This window comes from Bombus fervidus, chromosome 16, assembly GCF_041682495.2.
Source record: "Bombus fervidus isolate BK054 chromosome 16, iyBomFerv1, whole genome shotgun sequence".
Taxonomy (NCBI): Eukaryota; Metazoa; Arthropoda; class Insecta; order Hymenoptera; family Apidae; genus Bombus; species Bombus fervidus.
The window spans coordinates 3047039-3066035 of NC_091532.1; the positions used below are offsets into that span (position 1 = coordinate 3047039).

Genomic DNA, 18997 nt, shown 5'->3' on the forward strand with positions numbered 1-18997 from the left:
GATATGTATATCGATCTAAGATTCATTTGCAGAATGTCTTTCATTTCGCTTTTGAAACTCATTTCACAGATGCTGCTCGTTCGTCGGGAAACGAGGAAACGGTCCGCAGGCGATAAGTATCGGGAAGAATTGCGACAAGTTCGGAATAGTGGTTCACGAGTTGGGCCACGTGGTTGGCTTTTGGCACGAGCATACGAGACCCGATCGCGATCGTCATGTACAGATTATCCGTGACAATATCATGTCTGGTAAGTGAAATTTTTCCACCACCGTCACCTCTCTTCCTCCATATATTCCAACAAAGTATAGTTCAAATAAAGCCAAGTTACAAAAACAAACTATTCTATTTTCATACCTACCTAAGATCCCATACACGCTAAGGATGTTTCATTGTAACCATTAAAGGAACGTATAAACGTACTTTAACGATATCGAATCACAGCAGCGTCGTTTCGCGAACGCTTTGACGTCGTTACCAGTCTCCGATGTTTGGTGAACGTGAGAAGGATGCCGCACGAGGAGCATGGCTTTTTGGTACGTGCTTGACTCTCGATTCCGTTTCAGCTAGGAAATGGCCGTGGCGCGGGTTTACCTTCGCGAATAGGCGAATAGATGTCCGTTTTAGATTAATGGACCAATTTGGCAACGGGGTGCCGGGCAAATCTCACCAATCATTAGCGATGACAACTAATCGAGGGCCGGTATTCTAATATTTACACACGATGTGACAGTCCCTGAACGGGTGATCGCATCCCGATTAATGGATACTCATAACAGGAATGGTAACGAGCTGTTTAATTAGCGAGACGCAGCACCATCTGTTTAGACGGTGAAATTACACCTTCAGTCACGCAAGCTCGCCTCGGCTCGACAAAATCGCGCGAGGAACGCGCGTGCCGTTGTTGTGGTTTCGTTAAGGTTACTGATCCGTTTTCGATGATCAAACAAAGATCGAAACACCGACTACAGCCTATACGATAGAATAACACTCGAGACTCCGTCGAAACGTGGAATATCGTCCGTGCGACGTTGTCAGACTTTGTGTATACCGGAAACGATTGACAATGTCGAATGTCGCTTTGGAAGCAACTGAATAGTCGATGAAATCGACCGGCTTTGTTTCTTCGATGGCACGTCGAGTTACCAACTATAGTTACACAGAGACAGTTACCTGACGCTAGTTCCCGATGCTGTAAGCGTCAGATGTTTGTCGATTCGAAGTGGTCAATTTGGATCTCGGTTGACGATCCTGACCTCGTATTTCGAATGTTTGCGTGCACGTACGATATAATGCGCGATCATACGTCAGCACGCGAGAGCGTACGAACGTTAGAGATTAGTCTGTATCGATTTGCGTGCGTATATTGCGTTAACAATCGTTTAATGGAATTTTAAAAAATTCTTTATAGGTCAGGAGTACAACTTCAATAAACTAACGGAGGAGGAAGTGAATTCACTTGGTTTGCCGTACGATTACGATTCCATTATGCACTACGCGAAGAACACGTTTTCGAGAGGGACGTACTTAGACACGATTTTACCAATGGAAATTCATGGCAAGAAGCGGCCTGAGATTGGTCAGCGACTTCGACTCAGCGAGGGGGATATCGCTCAGACGAATCTTCTTTACAGATGCTACAGTAAGTTAATAAAGATATTAGTCATTTTTGCAATTACTGGAAACGTATCAGGATGCTTTTACCACAGCATTGATTGTAATTATCAATATAGCATATTTTTCTTTTAATATATTACAGAGACCAGTATTTTCAGCGAAAAAATGTATCATTAGCTATGAGCTTTTGAGTAAATATCTGATTCGTATTTTCACAGAATGTGGCAGGACGTTTCAAGAAAACAGTGGGAGTTTCGGATCACCGATCTTGGATCATCCGAACAGGTCACCGCCACTAGAGGGCGAACGATGCGAATGGAGAATCACGGCGACCCACGGCGAACGCATAGTCTTGAACATCACGTCGCTCGATATATTTAAGAGCAATTTTTGTCGCAGCGACTACTTGGAGATCAGAGACGGATACTGGTTCAAAAGCAACGTGCTGGGTAAGTAGAACGCGTGATAACGAAGCCGAAACACAAAATTTATACTTATCCCCGGTCCGACTGTATCGCGGGTATATATCACGAATATTGCGTTCACCACGGCTAAGGAAATTCCTGTTGGCCTTATTCCGACGTTTCTATAGAAAATCCTGTTTACGAATATATCCACTATTTCTTTTTTGCATGGCAATAATTAACGGGCAGAAAATGACTTTTTTAAAACAAAGAATACGATAGCAGGTTTCGTTCGAAATAGAAATTTATCGAAGGATTTAGTTTGTCAACGTTATATAAGATTTGTATAATCCTTTATGGTCCTGCACACGGTCAATATGAATATCGTATTTTACTTGATTGGATTTCGGGTTTTAAGGTGATCCCGATATGCCGCTATTCACAGAGGAAGAGACACATCGTAGAACTAGGTTTATGGAATAACCGATGTTTCAATATTATCGTACACGATTATTCTCGTGGTTATTATCGCGTTCAATGAATTCTACGAAATTGACATAGATCTAACAACAAATATAGACCATTGGATTAATCATCGTAATTCCCAGCTCTCCATTTCGAAAAATCGAAAAATCATTCGAACGCAATATCGGAAATACAAGTCGATGCCTCGAGTATATTCGTCGGGACTCTCGTAACAACAATTTAATCGCAACACAGGTCGATACTGCGGAAGCGGAAAGATCCACGAGCCGGTGGTCTCGACCGGAAGTCGAATGCTGGTTACATATGTGACGTCGAGCCATCAGACGGGACATCGTGGGTTTACTGCGAGCTACGAGGCTGTGTGCGGCGGTGAAATCGAGGTGGAAGACACAGGCCATTTGGAATCGCCTAACTACCCGGAGGGCTATCAGTCGAGCAAGGAGTGCGTCTGGAAGTTGTCCGTGCCGCAGAACTTCCAAGTGGCACTGAAGTTTCAATCGTTCGAGATCGAAAACCACGACAACTGCGTGTACGACTACGTGGAGGTGCGGGACGGTCATAACGCGGACTCGCCATTGATCGGGGTTTACTGCGGTTACAAGATACCGCCGGACATTAAGTCCACCGGTAACAAACTTCTGGTGAAGTTCGTTAGCGACGGGTCCGTACAGAAGGCTGGGTTCTCGGCCACGTTCATGAAAGGTACGTTCCAGTTTTACGTTCGATCGAGTTTCAATGGCTGTCGATTGGATTTGCTTTATCCTTTTATCTTATACCAGTAATCTTCGGCCAAGGTATCTTCGTGGTAGTAAATGAATTTTGAGAGAGATTCATCGAAGCGTGAATTAAAGAGAATATAGAATAGAGCGAATTTTTCCAAATCAATCGAAGAGAGATTAATCGATGCTTTCGCTACATTTTCTTTTTTTTTTTTTAGAATTCGACGAGTGTGTTTTGATCGAGCACGGTTGCGAACACAATTGCATCAATACTTTGGGCGGATTCGAATGTTCCTGTAAACCTGGTTACGAATTACATTCCGATGGAAAACACTGTGAAGGTATATCGTAGAAAATATTGAAATATTCTTCTTCCTTTCAAGTACTCTCTTTAGAATTGTTTGAGTGACAGCAGATTTTCGGTATATCTCTTTACGCCAGTTGACGTATACTTATGTCCGTTAGATGCCTGTGGCGGAGTATTCGAGGACAGTAACGGAACTATCACGAGCCCCTCGTTTCCGGTAACTTACCCGGGAAACAAGGATTGTGTCTGGGAAATCATAGCTCCGCCTCAATATCGTATCACGCTGAATTTCACGCACTTCGATCTAGAAGGGAATAATGCTCGTCAACAGGATTGCGAATACGATTCCGTGGAAGTAAGCAGCAAGCTCGGAGACGATCTTTTGAGAAAACATGGTATTTTTTGCGGTTCGAGGCTACCATCGTTGATTACCTCGGAGGGAAACTCTTTAAGAGTGACATTCACGTCTGATAATAGGTAAATCTCTAAAATTTTGTTACTAGCTGGTTTATAAATTTTAAGGGAACCCTAACTTAGCAAAATATATTCTTTTCTGACATTCTCTCTCTCTCTCTCTCTCTTTCTCTCTCTTTTTCTCTCTCTGCGATTACAGTATTCAAAAAACTGGTTTCGCCGCCGTCTTCTTCACGGACATGGACGAATGCGCGAACAACAACGGTGGTTGTCAACACGAGTGCAGGAACACGATAGGATCTTATCAATGTTCGTGTCACAACGGTTTTACGCTTCATGAAAATGGCCATGACTGCAAGGAGGGCGGTTGCAAGTACGAAATTGTCGCACCCATGGGTACTATAACATCGCCAAACTATCCAGACTATTATCCCGGCCTTAAGGATTGCGTCTGGCACTTTGTAACCAAACCAGGACATCGTATTAAATTAGTTAGTATCTAAGAATCGTTTTATAATCTTACTAACTAGAATTTTATTTAAATTAAATTAAATTTGCTACGATTTCGAAATCATCCAGGTTTTCAAAGTTTTCGAGATGGAATCCCATCAAGAATGCAATTACGATCATATCGCTATTTACGACGGCGATTCACCGGATAGTCACGTTCTGGGAAAATTTTGCGGTACCAAAGAGCCGCATCCAATTCTGGCAACTGGGAATCAAATGTATATGGTATTTAAGAGCGATGCTTCCGTCCAAAGGAAAGGTTTCCTCGCGACTCACAGTACAGGTAAGAGTGCCATCAATTTAAACGAAGTAATCATACTTTCGTTATTAAGAATGTGACTTACTTCTGTAAGATTTCCACCATAACATCAATCTTGCCTTTAAAGCACGACCTCTTTCGTGCTTCGCGCGATTTTTCGTAAAATCTCGTGCGACCATCAGAATCGCATGAGAAATATCAGAATGTGCCAGAAAAATGTTGTGCTCGAGTGAATTTTCTGTTTCAATGAAAAAAATGTACAAGCGTGCCTGATATATACTTCCATTAAGAAACGATTCAAATCTACAGAATTATATTAAAAATTCGGAAAAAGACAGTAATCAATAAACGAAAGTATCGAGGTGTACTGTGCTTTCTGAAGCATCGTGGCGATTCATTTTACGTCTGCGATAGTATCGAGTCATTTAAGATATTAGGTACAATTTCGTTCACCTAATCTCGTTCTACAGCTTGCGGTGGCCACTTGATTGCCACGACTGAAGTAAAGCATTTGTACTCTCATGCGAAGTACGGCACCCACAATTACGACCACAGGACCGACTGCGATTGGGCAATCGAGGCACCACCTGGCAAAAACGTACATCTCACGTTTGTCACGTTCCAATTGGAATCAGAGAGCGACTGCAATTACGATTTCGTCGAAGTTTATTCCGGTTTAGATACGTCTGGTCTTTTGTATGGACGATATTGTGGAAATAGCGTAAGTCTTATCTTCTGGCTTTAATGAAAAGTAAAGATCGCTTTTACGTATCGATGCTTGAACACAATCCAGCCATTTGTATCGACATTGAATTTTAATATGCAATTCGTTTGTTTCAGAATACCACCGACTTCATATCTATAAACGAGGCATTGCTGGTAAGGTTCAGAACGGACGACACGATATCGAACAAAGGTTTTATGGCGCTATTCGTTGCGGTTGACCGTCAAGACAGTGGAGAAAATTACGGAGGTTCGGAGGACGAAGATGCGGACGAGGAGAATCTCTGATCCGTGACAGGCCTCGCCAATCGACTGGGCTACGGATTCCACATTGGTTCACTCTTGCAGAATAACGAACAAGGCGAAGGCGAGTAATGTCTAATTACTCGTGCGTAAACGTTTCAAACGTTTCGATGGAGTCCACGTAGCCCTTGTTAAACGTGAATCTTGCTCGATCGTCGAGGCCGTGAATCTTATTCTTCCGACGAATTATACGTTCGAAGGAGGCGAATCGATCGAATATCGACCGACAGTATCGATCTTTTTGGACTTGAAGATTTGTATTTAACGATTAACGGGTGAACGAAGAAAATATTGCCCAGAGTTAATCCCAAGTGTCTCGCATCAAGGATAATTTATTCCGTCAGCGATGGCGTTAGTTAACGGCTTAACCATTTGGAGTAGCGATGTAACGACCCTGAAATTCGGCCTAGGGTCAAGGCCAATCGTGCCATTGTATGTTTAGGTAGAGCGCATTATACTGTTAACTACTATGAATTGTCAAACCCAGTGAGAAACAGCAGGTTCAAGAAGGAAGGCGAAACAACACACGATTTAGTGTTGCCAAAGTGATTTTCTAATATTTAATCGAACAGTATCTTTATCGGTGTTCGGAATTATTCTAAGTAATCGATATGAATACAATAAGAAGGCATAAAGGAAAAGTCTACGAGAGGAACAAACGTAATCCGGAATTATGGTCGACGTTGTTCTTTCAAGCACTGCCCTATACCAAACGATTCGATCACGTTGAAAGATCACTTTTTTCTCGACTATGTACAATTCTTTCGAATTTTCTTCTTTCCATTTTCACTATTTCCCTATTTTTAAATAAAAATATACTTTTCGAAGCGTTTTGTTCAAATGTACGCGGATAAACGGTTCTAATGTCGCTACGCAAGATTATCGAACGAAACCGAGCGTGTTTCGAATCGAACGAAAGAAAGAAAATATGACGAGAAGTTTTTCGCTCGAATCTGTTCGATGGAAACCTTCCATACAACTCGTGCAAATACTTGGAATAATCTAGATATAAATTTAGACATAGCGCTGATCAATCTTGAAAAATCAGCGATAGAAATTTTACGGCGAACCTCGAGCGGCCGGTTTCGATTGAAACTGATCAACGTTTCCGCGAGGATTTCGCCGAGCGTTTATTGTACATAGATAAAAGTTTAGATGTAGACGTCGTGCCGTTTTATATCGTAGTCATAGGATCGACGACAAAAAATAAAATGTCTCGCTATCGTGTGAATTGATAGATTTCTGACGGTTCTCAGGCTCTGTACTTTCGTCTGCGTTTCATAACGAGATATTTAAAAATAATTGTAATAATGCACGCAGTAATTTGTTGCGGAATGAAATTATTCCGACGATACCAATCGACAGATCTATAGACGTACGTTAAATTAATGAACTAGACAATAGTATCTGATACAAATGTCATTGGTACTCCAAGAAAGTACAGCTAGAACAACTAGATATCTTTAATAATTTTGTCGTAGATATCGATACTGGAGTTGCGATGCGAGTATTGGTCACTTCATATTAAACTTGCAGCTAAATGGCGAGAAAACGTATTTTAAGATCGGGCACGTATCCTATCGAACTCATCGAAGTACTCGTGTTTTTGACAGAACGAAACGTTATCCTTTGTACACTGTGTATTGTTTAAGGAAAATGATATTGCGCAAAAGATTATTCTGTAATTGCAAAAAAAAAAAAAAAACGTTGTTCGAGTAACGATATTCTGAAATTTCCAAACTTTTGGTCATTTTTCTACATGATTCACTGCCCGGTGTACAATTTTCACGATGGTGCACAGAGATTTAAAAGAAAAAAGACGATATATTTTTACTTTGATATTATTTTTTAAATGTATCGTACGATGAATATGGCTTATATTATTTCCAGCAATACCTTGTACGTGAATGCAAGCAACAAGATATACGACAAACTTTGAATTTCTTTTGCAAGTGTACATGATGTACGAGCGAGTACGCGCATAATGTTGATCTTTCAAAAAAGAAAGAAAGAAAAATTCATATGCCTAAAAACACACAGTATAGATAATAATACCTTTATCTATTATCTGACGATAAGAGCAATATTAAGCGCCGCGTCAAGTTCCTTTTTGTAAATTATATGTGATTTATTTGTTCTCAGAAATACACGTTATAGGCACTCTATATATATTACTAAGCAAGTATATACAACTAATATAAGCGTTTCTTCTATTGAAAAATAATCCTCTACCTACACGAGTTCCTCTATCCTTCTATCACGCTTGTTCATTTTGCTAGCATTTGATAGCTAATGGCATTGCTGTCGTATTAAATATTCCGACGAGTCAGAAAATAAAAAAAGAATCTATCGCAAAAACTATTGATTATCAGGTATTATTCGATCCCGACTAACGATCAAAGTATTTCGATTCGTAACTTAATGTCAGTTTAATGATCAATAATTGACTATTATTAAATGTCACAAGTTCAGGATTAGTCACCGATAAATATGGTAACTCTGGTCATTAATGGAGAATACTGACTGTCAAAATGATTTCAGGTAAGTGTTCTTTAATAATATTATTCTAAATGAAAACTTTAATTTTGATGATTCTACTTATTTTTTCATTGTTTCGTATTGAAAAGACATAAAATTTGAAAAAATTAAATCTTAAAAAAATAATCGATCAAGCAGTTATTTACGTGAATAGAAATGAGGTGTAAGATAAAAAACCTTGGATTACTGGCTTACTATATTTGGAGAACAAGATCTCTGCAAATACAAGGACAATAAGCGCGTGGTCGATATGTTACATCATTGTGCAGTTGTACCGATATCGATTATGTTAATGTAAAAGATCAATTTCCGTGATCATATATAAAAAAACAATATTACTATAAGATACAGATTCATCTTATATACCGTATAATAATCAATAACATCGAGTACAAATTTTTAGAAGACGCTAATTGTTCAAACATTTCAGTCACATAAAATTTCCGTGATTACGAACAACACGAGTTATTATACGTTGTTATTTGAAATTTTATGCTTATATAATGCTTTAAAAATTGCTATTATGCTCTAAAAACATCAACAAAATAAGTCCAGAGTTCTCTCAGGAAACAACGTAATTTTTACGTGCACGTCATACAAAGGAGTTATTCCCAGAGGGAATACTCTGTGCCCCACCCTGTAAGTTCTCTAGAGAAGAGGATCGTCACGATTTACCGCTTTCCTTACGCGAGAACCGACCGTCTGTGACCAATTTTAGAAAAAGTGAACGGTCGAGTAGCAGAAGCGTTCTCTCACGGCGAGTCTCATCCTTCTTTGTCACTTCTGCATATCAAAGAACATCTACATATATGTATGATCTAATATTAATAAATATAGAAAAGATGCAAAAGTGACGACCAATATGTTGTATTACTATTTTGTTCTGAGGATTTTTAGTTATATAGATTCGCTTTTACGGTTATCGATTCATTCTCAGAAATGGATACAATCTGACGGAATATGACCACTTACGTAATTACACGGGCGGTCAATATCTCTGCTTGTTTCTGAGTCTATGCAACGAAAAAGGATACAAGTCTATGTTTGGAAGAGATTTTTTGTTTATCTAAATTTTAAATTATTGATGAAAAGCTTGTTCTAATGTGTAAAGAGAAAATAAATGTTATACATTTTTAGATAAGAAATTATTTTGGCAAACAACGAAACATTTTCATTTGGTTGATTCCGCAATTTCCTTGGGTTTGCACATACAGGTAACTTCTGAATAGAAATTCTGCGACGCAACGTCTATTATTAACCAATGGACAAGTTCAACGCCCATATCCAACCGCAGTGGTTTTGCAACCAAGAATAAGTGTCGTGTTCTTTTGCATTGCTCTGCAGAACATCCATTTTTCACGAGACAATGCAAATTTAAAGATAACAAAATAAAATACATAGCGATAACAACATTTTTAAACACTAATTTCTATGATACTGGATATTTTTTTAATGAAATATACAGAAAATATGAAATATGAAGAATATATGAAATATGAAGAAAAGAATTTGCAATTTTGTGTTAGCAGAATAGCGATACAAGTATGTACTACTTTGAAGCAACTTTCTCTCGTGTATCTTCTCGCAAGTGCATCGTGAAATTCTGATGACAATCTCTCTGTGACACATTCTGATCGAGAAAATCCATTTGTAACTATGTAATATTTGCAACGTGTAATAAAAGTTGTTCCCCGCTTAATCTTTATAGAAAGTAATTCTCAATAAAATCCTTAACTACAATTGCAACTGTGCGTGAAGGACTTTGTTGAATGTATTCTTTATTAATTAATATGTAAACAAGGTTCAATCTCTTAATGTTGTAATAGAAACTCTAAAAAACTGTCCTATTTTAAAACTTAATAATTAATAGTAGACTTATATTAATTACAGCGTATAATGTTACAGCGTGTCGACCTACTATTTGTGACACTTTTTGTTAACGAGGACAAGACTACATTATGCATACATTGTATGTATGTATGTACGTATATATGTAAGTTCATATGCATGTATAATAAATGCAAAGGTCGTACATCTGAGCAATTTAAAATGTCTCCTATTACAACTAGATAATACAAGAGACTGTCATTCTTAAAAATAAATTTCGATATGATCTAGTAATCTTTTAAGAAACTTAACAAAAATTTGTTAGAATATTCAAAACTAACCGTTAAGATGCTTGGACTTTGTTTCATTGTACGATGAACCCGATCCATACCTGAATAAAACAGTTTTCTGTGTAACGAATATTTTCTTACTAATCAATCGTTATCGAGTCAATGAACAGGGCGTTACATACCAATTTCCTTGCTGTGCCCGTCGAAATTTGTAAAATCAATAAAATAAATGTCGCATGACAGGAGGCTAGGTACTATATTTTGCACGTAGAAAACATGCGTGAAGGCGTTGTGGCGTTCTGCGGTCTTCTGTTCACCAATCAGAAACATGGGTGAGGTCACTAGCGACCAATGACTGTGCGCCAAAAGAGTAGAGGGTCAGGGGTATAAGATCCGGTAGCAAGCGTCCCTCGCGCATTAATCGTTTGGTTTTCGACCGTGCATCGTGTGTGGTTGATAGCAGAAGCTCCATTACTTGCTCTAACTATCGACTATTCACTTTCTACCAGAGCGTAAAGCAAATCCCTAGACTTCAAAATGGTGAGTAAACATTTTTGAGAAATTCTTCTCGCTGGAAACGATTAGGTATATCAGCGGCGTTATTCATAAAAAGTGACTTGACTGCAACTTCTGCACCGGCCGGCTCCGCCCTTTCCGTTGTGACTCATTTAATATCTAAATACCGTTAAAATAGTTAAAACATTTATATCTCGGATAACAGTTATGCTTGCATAAAACATAATTTGTAAAATTGGTTGTAGAATTTATGTAGGACAAAAAAAAATGAAAACTAGGCATTTCTTTGTTTCACGTTATCGAGCGGCGGGGGAAATGCGCGTCGCGTCGTTTTGAGCGACGCGATCGATACTTCGTGAATGATGTCTGTCAAATATCTTTTATACAAAAACCGTTTTAAATATTATTGAAATTAAAAGCAATACGCTCCACGATGTAACAAAAAATATTTGGAATAATCTTCGATAAAAAGAAGATAAAAAAAATATACTAGTATTATTTTATAAACCCAGACTGCACAATTGAAATTTATTTAAATTTTTTCAGCGTGAATGTATCTCAATCCACGTTGGCCAGGCTGGAGTTCAAATTGGAAATGCCTGTTGGGAGTTATACTGTCTGGAACATGGCATTCAACCTGATGGTCAGATGCCATCAGATAAAACCATTGGAGGAGGTGATGACAGTTTCAATACTTTCTTCAGTGAAACAGGTGCTGGAAAACACGTTCCCAGAGCGGTTTTCATTGACTTAGAGCCAACAGTAGTCGGTATGTAATTATTATTTCCATATTAATAATTTTTGTATATTTTGTAGAATAAATTAGATAAGTTCTTCATTATATCAATCTTTGTTGTAGACGAGGTTCGCACAGGCACCTATCGTCAGCTTTTCCATCCAGAACAACTGATCACAGGCAAAGAAGATGCAGCGAACAATTATGCTCGTGGGCATTATACCATTGGCAAGGAAATTGTCGACCTTGTTCTAGATCGTATTCGTAAACTCGCAGATCAATGTACTGGACTCCAAGGTTTCCTCATCTTCCACTCCTTTGGAGGTGGCACTGGCTCTGGTTTCACATCTTTGTTGATGGAACGCTTGTCCGTGGATTATGGAAAGAAGTCGAAGCTGGAATTCGCTATTTACCCAGCCCCACAAGTTTCCACTGCTGTGGTTGAACCCTATAACTCAATTCTCACCACCCATACTACTTTAGAACATTCCGATTGTGCATTTATGGTCGACAATGAGGCTATTTACGATATCTGTCGCCGTAATTTGGACATCGAAAGACCTACATACACGAATCTAAACCGATTGATTGGTCAAATTGTTTCTTCGATCACTGCCTCGCTTCGTTTCGATGGCGCTCTTAACGTTGATCTGACGGAATTCCAGACTAATTTAGTACCTTACCCAAGGATTCACTTCCCTCTGGTTACTTACGCCCCGGTCATCTCCGCTGAAAAGGCGTATCACGAACAACTTTCCGTAGCGGAAATTACGAATGCTTGCTTCGAACCGGCTAACCAGATGGTAAAATGCGATCCTCGACACGGAAAATATATGGCGTGCTGTATGTTGTACAGAGGAGACGTTGTACCCAAGGATGTTAATGCCGCCATCGCAACTATTAAGACTAAGCGCACTATTCAATTTGTCGACTGGTGTCCAACTGGATTCAAAGTTGGCATCAACTATCAACCACCTACCGTCGTACCGGGTGGTGATCTTGCTAAAGTGCAACGAGCTGTCTGCATGTTGTCGAATACTACTGCTATCGCAGAAGCTTGGGCCCGACTTGATCATAAATTCGATTTAATGTATGCCAAGAGAGCATTTGTACATTGGTACGTCGGCGAAGGTATGGAGGAAGGTGAATTCTCCGAAGCACGTGAAGATCTTGCCGCTTTGGAGAAGGACTATGAGGAGGTTGGTATGGATTCCGCGGAGGGTGAGGGAGAGGGAGCCGAAGAATACTAAACTGACTCTCGTTGAGATTTTTGAATAACGTACAATTCAAAATAAACGAATTGATTTGCAGCTGTGATTGTTCATATATTTTACCTGTCCTTTATGTATTTTCCTGACCTGTTCAATAACTTTTATGAACAATTGGAGTTGAGTAGTTCATTTAAGTTACAAGTTACATTAAAAAATAGATCAAGCATCTTTTTGCAAAATTTAAAACTAGTAAAACTAACTCGAATATTTAGTTGTGAAGAATATTTGACATTTTTATGCATTCAATAAGATATTTTATCGTTTCAATAGCAAAGAATTGTAAAGAAAAAAAGATTACGAAGTTATTTATGTTAAAGATGTGTTGTGATATGAATTTATATGTTTATATCGAAAGATTATATGACTATTGATGTCAGGAAAGGATGATATGTTGAAATATAAGAACAAGGAAATTTGCGGTTTCTACGCATTGTCAATACTTGTTAATGAATAAATAGATGCACGAAGATTCTCTTTAACATTTCAATTTATTTCGTATATAATTTATAAGACAATAATAATATTATTTGAAATAATAGTATGCAATATGGAAACTTGAAAAGTGATAAAGATAAGGAAATTAACGTCATGAAAATATTACTTTTATTTCATATCGTTAACTATTATAGTCTAGTGACAAATAAATTTTACATTAGATCTTTTTTTCTACATTTTGTTTATACAAAACCTGTTTCATCCGGATAGTTTAAACGTGTCATCTGTGATAGTTCAATCGTTCTAAAATATATATTAAAAATACCTATACGCAAGTATGACACGTACGCCGCATGGTAGTTTGCCTAATAATTTATCGCGTCTATTTAGACTTTCTTATTGCATATACGAGAATATCTCTCCTAATTCTATCCCGTCTTAGTTTCTTACGCATCAGTTCATCTCACTTTATTCCAATAACAAGAATAGATATCTTACTAAGAATCCGCCATGAGTCGAGCTCCTTACACTTATCGCGAACACGCATGCGCAGTACGACAGTGCACGTTGGTGCATGTCGGTGTGCACAGTGGTGTGTAAGGCGGTATTTTATTAAAAAAAAATTGGCGGTTTCGTTGGGATAAAAATTGTGCAAATGTTATCGACAAGTAATTAACGTTCGTCCAAATGGATCGCCTGTCTATTCAGCGTTACGACGAGTAATATGAGTGAGTGAATGCAATATTACTAAAAGTTTTCAGTAACGTTTCCCTTGGGAAAGAATGTAAAAAACCCATGATTGGGGATATCGATACGATACTACGATCGATGCATCGAAACCGAATTGACGGTGGCTACAATAAACGTTGAATAAACTTTATTTGAAATTAATTTGGACCGATGCCTCGGGTCAGGTGTATCGATATATTGTTTGCATACCTACTTGCAAGGCAAGAAGCTGTGCCTTGAATGTATGCAGTGGAGTGCAGCCCCTCCAACTCGAGTTCTCGTTGCAACGTTCTCCGGTTTCCTCAATCACGTTTTTTTTTCTGCTGTGCTGAATAATACATTTAAACAGAAACCATTTCAAAGAATGCTAACTTTATTTCATGACTACTTACGATAAGAATGAGTGAGTATTCCGGTGGAATACGCGAACGTTTGAACAACTTTGTATATTCTTGTGTGCTTATCTTGTAAAACGTAAGCCGGAGCGTATATGATACGAGACTCTTGTATTTCTGATAAAATGTATACACTTGGACGCTCTACCTGTACAAATTGCTTATGTATAGTGTGTATACATTAACACCTCTAAATGTTGTATCTACACGTGTGTTCGACTAATGTGTTCAATGCTGAAGATAATTCAGGTAGAAAGACTCTACGTTGTGCTGCGTCTAATGCATTGAGTACGATTAATTCTTTTCTGTGACGTGAGAATTCAAAGAATGATATGAAACATTCGGTCACGTAGATGTTTTTTATATTTTCGCGTATGTGAGATGTAATATCTTATACGTGGCAGGTAAATTATGTGAAAGACATTTGACAGTTTTGAAATAGAGAAAAGTATCTTTATAAATAATAGTCTAAAGGTTATATTTTTGATTCTTTCGTTGTTTCTTTGTAAATTTAGTTATAACTGGGCATAACTATTTTCATATTTACAAATAAAGGAGAATATATGAAAATGTTTGATATATTACATTCATTAAACTTTCCCCAGTATCATAATGATTTAGAATAGTGTCAGTAAAGTAGGCATGTAATTGCAACTGTAGATGTTTATTGACATTTGAAATATATTATTAAGTTTAGTATTCTTGATTTTGTCTTATGTTTATAATGTATATAAAGTATAAATAGTAAATATATGCGCTATAACTTGTTTTATGCACCTTAATTCTTATATCTTTAAGGTTAAAGACGTATCACTTTAATAGTGAAGTGTCCATAAATGAAATGTAACTCTAGAATTTTATGTTTGATGGTTATTATTCTTTAATTCTCATAGTTTATATACAATAAATGTGAATACATGCTCTTTCTGTTTGAAAATTACAGACCACTGCAAAGCCATGAAGATAAGTTTTTCCTTATCTTCGCTACAACCGCTGGGCCATGGTTTAGAAAAACATGGCCAAGCTGGGGTAGCGATAGAAAGGCCATACAACAGTCTCACAAAGAAGAGGTTTGTATAATCTTTTATATTTCCTATAGTTAATATTTTATACAGTTCATATTATTTGTATTACATTTAATAATTTATTTGTATTACAGGAAAGATCCAAAGCAACTTCACAATCAACGTTTGTGGACAAATCGTGAAGATAGCAAAGATGAGTTTTGGGCAGCAATACGTTCTAACTATGATTATATTATGGATACTAATTTGATAGATAGTTGTAGAGTATGTACTTGATTTAGATATTTATAATGTAATTAGACATAAAGCATATATGACTTATGCTATATTATGTTTTAATGTGTCATTAATAGGAAGCTAATGGTGAATTAACATGGGACGAGACTGATGTATCTACGCAGTCATGGAGTTTGAAAGAAGTTAGTAGTCAATTTTCAGAGTTATATTCATGGCTAAGGGTTCTTCAAGAATTGGTTTATTGCAAAGAAGAAAATTTATTAGATAAAAGTCTGCGTGCGGTATGTATCATTTAAGTATAGCATGCTGTGCTAAATTGTTTATCTTTTAAAAAATTAAATTATTGTAAAATATAAATTTAAGGCTCACATGGAGGAGCTGCGACGTAGGGCATATAGAAGAAAGTTATTTAACGATCAGGCTGGAAAACTAGTGTCACGTGCCCCTGCTTTGAAAGATGAAGTGGCGTGGCGTGTTGACCACTTAAATGCAAAATGGGAATTAGTTGAACAAATTATGGCACCTGTTGAGCGGCCTGTATCTAATCAACAGGATATATCGGCAGGTAAAATATTTCAAAATAGGAAGTTCATTAATTATAATTTCATCTGTGAATTCAAAATATTTAAATGAAAATTTACATTATAGATTTCGAGCATGAAGTAAAGTGTTTGAGGAAATGGCTTCGTGAAATGGAATCCCGCCTTCAGCCTTTGAGCTTTCACGTAGACTGGACGTTAGCAGAGCTCGAGGAAAAAGCAGTGGAGCATATGGTGAGTGACATAAAAATAGTAATTTTTTATAGTATATAAAGCAGTTACATTGCATCGAGTAATATATCTTTAATAATATATATATATATATTCGTTGAAAACGTCGATAAAAATTTTGTATACTAAATTGAATAAAAATAGAATTTATTAAACCGTGATGAAACCGTTGAATTAGAGTTACTAGTATATTTGGACAAACGGAATACAAGCGACGCGTTTAGATATTATACGAGTCATTAACGTGCTAAATCAATAATACAAATATGTATGCCGTTTCCGTTTGTGAGCCGGATATATCTCTTTATTGTTAACGGAAACAGTCGACAACGCACACTTAAAGAGGCGTATGGGATAAACGTTGGTAATAGTAAATAATTACGTTCGGCATGCTTGAAATATACGTAACAGGCGTGAATATATCAAAAGCAACTTAAAAAGCGATCGAAGGCCATTTTTGAAGCTATCACGACGAAATTAATCGATGGTTAATACCTGGAATTTTCGTTGTGATTTCTTGTCAGTAATTGCGTAATTTCAGCCAGAAATAATGGAGCAAGTTTTACTTTTGTCATGGCGAGACGATAGTCGACGCACGTTTAGTTTCAGCACGATTCTCTGTCGACTCTGTACTGTATGATCAGGTGGGCGTCGGGAACTCGACTCGTGTTAGTTCCGTATCTTTCTACCGTGTTTTCTATCTTCTTCTTTCGTTCCTTTCCTCCCCCCTTAATTGCATCCCAACACAAAACATGATACGTACTGGACCTCGTGAATGTATGCATAACTACAGTATTGTGCACTGTAACGTGATGATGCTGCGAGTGTGTGAATTTTTGAATTTTTTTACTGGCTACATATTGTGTAGAAAGATAGTCGAATCTGCCTTATTTCATTCACATCCCGCTGTATTTCACAATCATGATTGCAAACATATTTATGATTTTCTGTTTTCGATTTTTCAGTTTAATCACCTATGTTATTTCGAGAATGAGTCGTAATTATTAGCAATATTTTGAATCAGGTAGGATTAGTATTAAATATTATTCGATGCAATATAAGACTACTTCATTCTAAACGTAAGTTGTAGAGTAGTGCAAGAAATTGTATGCGAAACCTTATTACGATATTGTAATAATAAGATACTGTAAATGTCGAAATTAAAATAAGATATGAATTTTTAACTAACTAATCCTTAATTCAACGTGGAAGTAGCTTTCGTTCTCAGATGCAAGAGAATCTTGATAACACGAACAGTAAAAGTTACTTCTGTTTAATTGAATTTTTTTCTGTTTCAAAACACGTACTTTTATGTATCCTTAAAAATGTTTAAAATTGTTTCGAAAGAATTTAATTTACGAGAACCAAGCATACTTTTTATGTTGCAATTTGTTTTGCGCAAAAAATACAAGAATTTCTTCATCGTTAAAATTATTATCTTTCTAATTGAATTTTTACAAATTAGAAGATAATTAATTAGATTTGTAGATAACAGCGAATGCGTATCATGTTTTTGAAATTTTAACACGATTATCCTGTCTCGTTTTACTCTTTCGATCGATAAAATCGAACGAAAGCGTCCATCGAATAACTTTAAATTTAGCTCTGTAAGCTGGCGCGAATAAATTTGTTTATGCCCCGGTTCGTTGCTCCCTATCAAAGCCACATGCCATGTTAACTATAAGCAAATTCCATAGAATCTTCAATCTCAGCTATGAAATAGAAAATTCGTTGTTTCGAACATTGTGTATCTTACTATCATTCTATAAATTATCTCCGAGTTACGCGTGTAAAAAAATAGTCAAGGTTGAAACGTGCTTCACAAACGTTGACTAGCTTCTACGTTACGCAATCCTCTGTCCGTAGTGTTACAGTTAAAGCTGCTATTACGTTCGATACAAACATCCAGATCAATTTTTAACTCTGTAAATCGTGAAGTCTCAACTTTTATCGATATTCAATATTTTACGCGATAAATGATAGTATGATCTTTATGACGCACAAAATACAAATTAAAACGAAGTACTTTGCAATTAAGCAACTTGTTTCAAATCTTTCTCAATTGTCTAGGTATCGATCGAGAGTTGAATAGAGTTAAATTGAATTTTATAAAATCAGAGTAAAGAAAAAAAAGATTTAAGTTTGTCAGGTATCTTAGTTTGTCTTACGATTGCAAATAAAACGTTACGTTAGCAAATAAAAGCACGGAACATTCGTTCGAAGTGTAAACACCAATCAGTGCTGGAACATTTATCATCGTGAAAGTACTCGCGCCTTCATGGTTAATTAATTTCTAGAAACTTATTGTTCAAGTGCACGCTCGGCAAAGGGGCTGATTTTTTCGAGAATTATCGCGCGACTCGGAATCTTTCGCATACGTCGTTCATTAAACGCACTGAGGCTATCGTAGTACGGGTGCGATACGTGGATATTGAATCTTCAGATAAAGCAATTAATCTATCATACGCGTGATTTTCCGATTCGATGG

The 18997-nt window shown here is 37.1% G+C and overlaps 3 protein-coding genes and 1 long non-coding RNA gene across 14 annotated transcripts in view; 3 read left to right on the plus strand and 1 right to left on the minus strand.

The window, feature by feature from the left end:
- The window catches only part of Tok (tolloid-like protein 1 tolkin), a 49127-nt gene extending 41222 nt beyond the window's left edge, over positions 1–7905 (plus strand). Inside the window, exons 6-15 of the mRNA XM_072019122.1 lie at positions 70–248; positions 1410–1640; positions 1834–2064; positions 2740–3207; positions 3443–3565; positions 3690–4008; positions 4145–4436; positions 4525–4738; positions 5185–5435; positions 5555–7905. Of these exons, the coding sequence (XP_071875223.1) occupies positions 70–248; positions 1410–1640; positions 1834–2064; positions 2740–3207; positions 3443–3565; positions 3690–4008; positions 4145–4436; positions 4525–4738; positions 5185–5435; positions 5555–5725 (2479 nt within the window). The 3' untranslated portion in view covers positions 5726–7905. The remainder of the gene's footprint in view (positions 1–69; positions 249–1409; positions 1641–1833; positions 2065–2739; positions 3208–3442; positions 3566–3689; positions 4009–4144; positions 4437–4524; positions 4739–5184; positions 5436–5554) is intronic.
- A 2869-nt stretch (positions 7906–10774) lies between these two features.
- Positions 10775–12957, plus strand: LOC139995532 (tubulin alpha-1 chain). The gene is made up of 3 exons (XM_072019130.1): positions 10775–10935; positions 11458–11680; positions 11771–12957. Exons 1-3 carry the CDS (start codon positions 10933–10935, stop codon positions 12895–12897), a joined length of 1353 nt encoding a protein of 450 aa, XP_071875231.1. The 5' UTR covers positions 10775–10932; the 3' UTR covers positions 12898–12957.
- A 136-nt stretch (positions 12958–13093) lies between these two features.
- The window catches only part of LOC139995526 (uncharacterized), a 261227-nt gene continuing 255323 nt past the window's right edge, over positions 13094–18997 (plus strand). For 8 of the 10 annotated variants that reach the window (XM_072019111.1, XM_072019113.1, XM_072019114.1 and 5 more), the window contains exons 1-6: positions 14590–14726; positions 15421–15547; positions 15637–15766; positions 15856–16020; positions 16103–16304; positions 16388–16512. In XM_072019111.1, coding sequence (XP_071875212.1) covers positions 14672–14726; positions 15421–15547; positions 15637–15766; positions 15856–16020; positions 16103–16304; positions 16388–16512 — 804 coding nt within the window. In that variant the 5' untranslated portion in view covers positions 14590–14671. Of the gene's footprint in view, positions 14082–14344; positions 14486–14589; positions 14727–15420; positions 15548–15636; positions 15767–15855; positions 16021–16102; positions 16305–16387; positions 16513–18997 lie in introns of those variants that run through there. The other 2 variants (XM_072019115.1, XM_072019116.1) reach the window with 2 other exon arrangements.
- LOC139995538 (uncharacterized) lies at positions 13969–14597 on the minus strand. Of its 2 annotated transcripts, none has more exons than XR_011801998.1 (2): positions 14475–14597; positions 13969–14405 (listed from the first exon to the last, which is right to left on the minus strand). It is a non-coding gene; the product is annotated as an uncharacterized lncRNA (long non-coding RNA). The 2 variants fall into 2 exon arrangements; XR_011801997.1 differs by having other exon boundaries at positions 13969–14410; positions 14475–14588.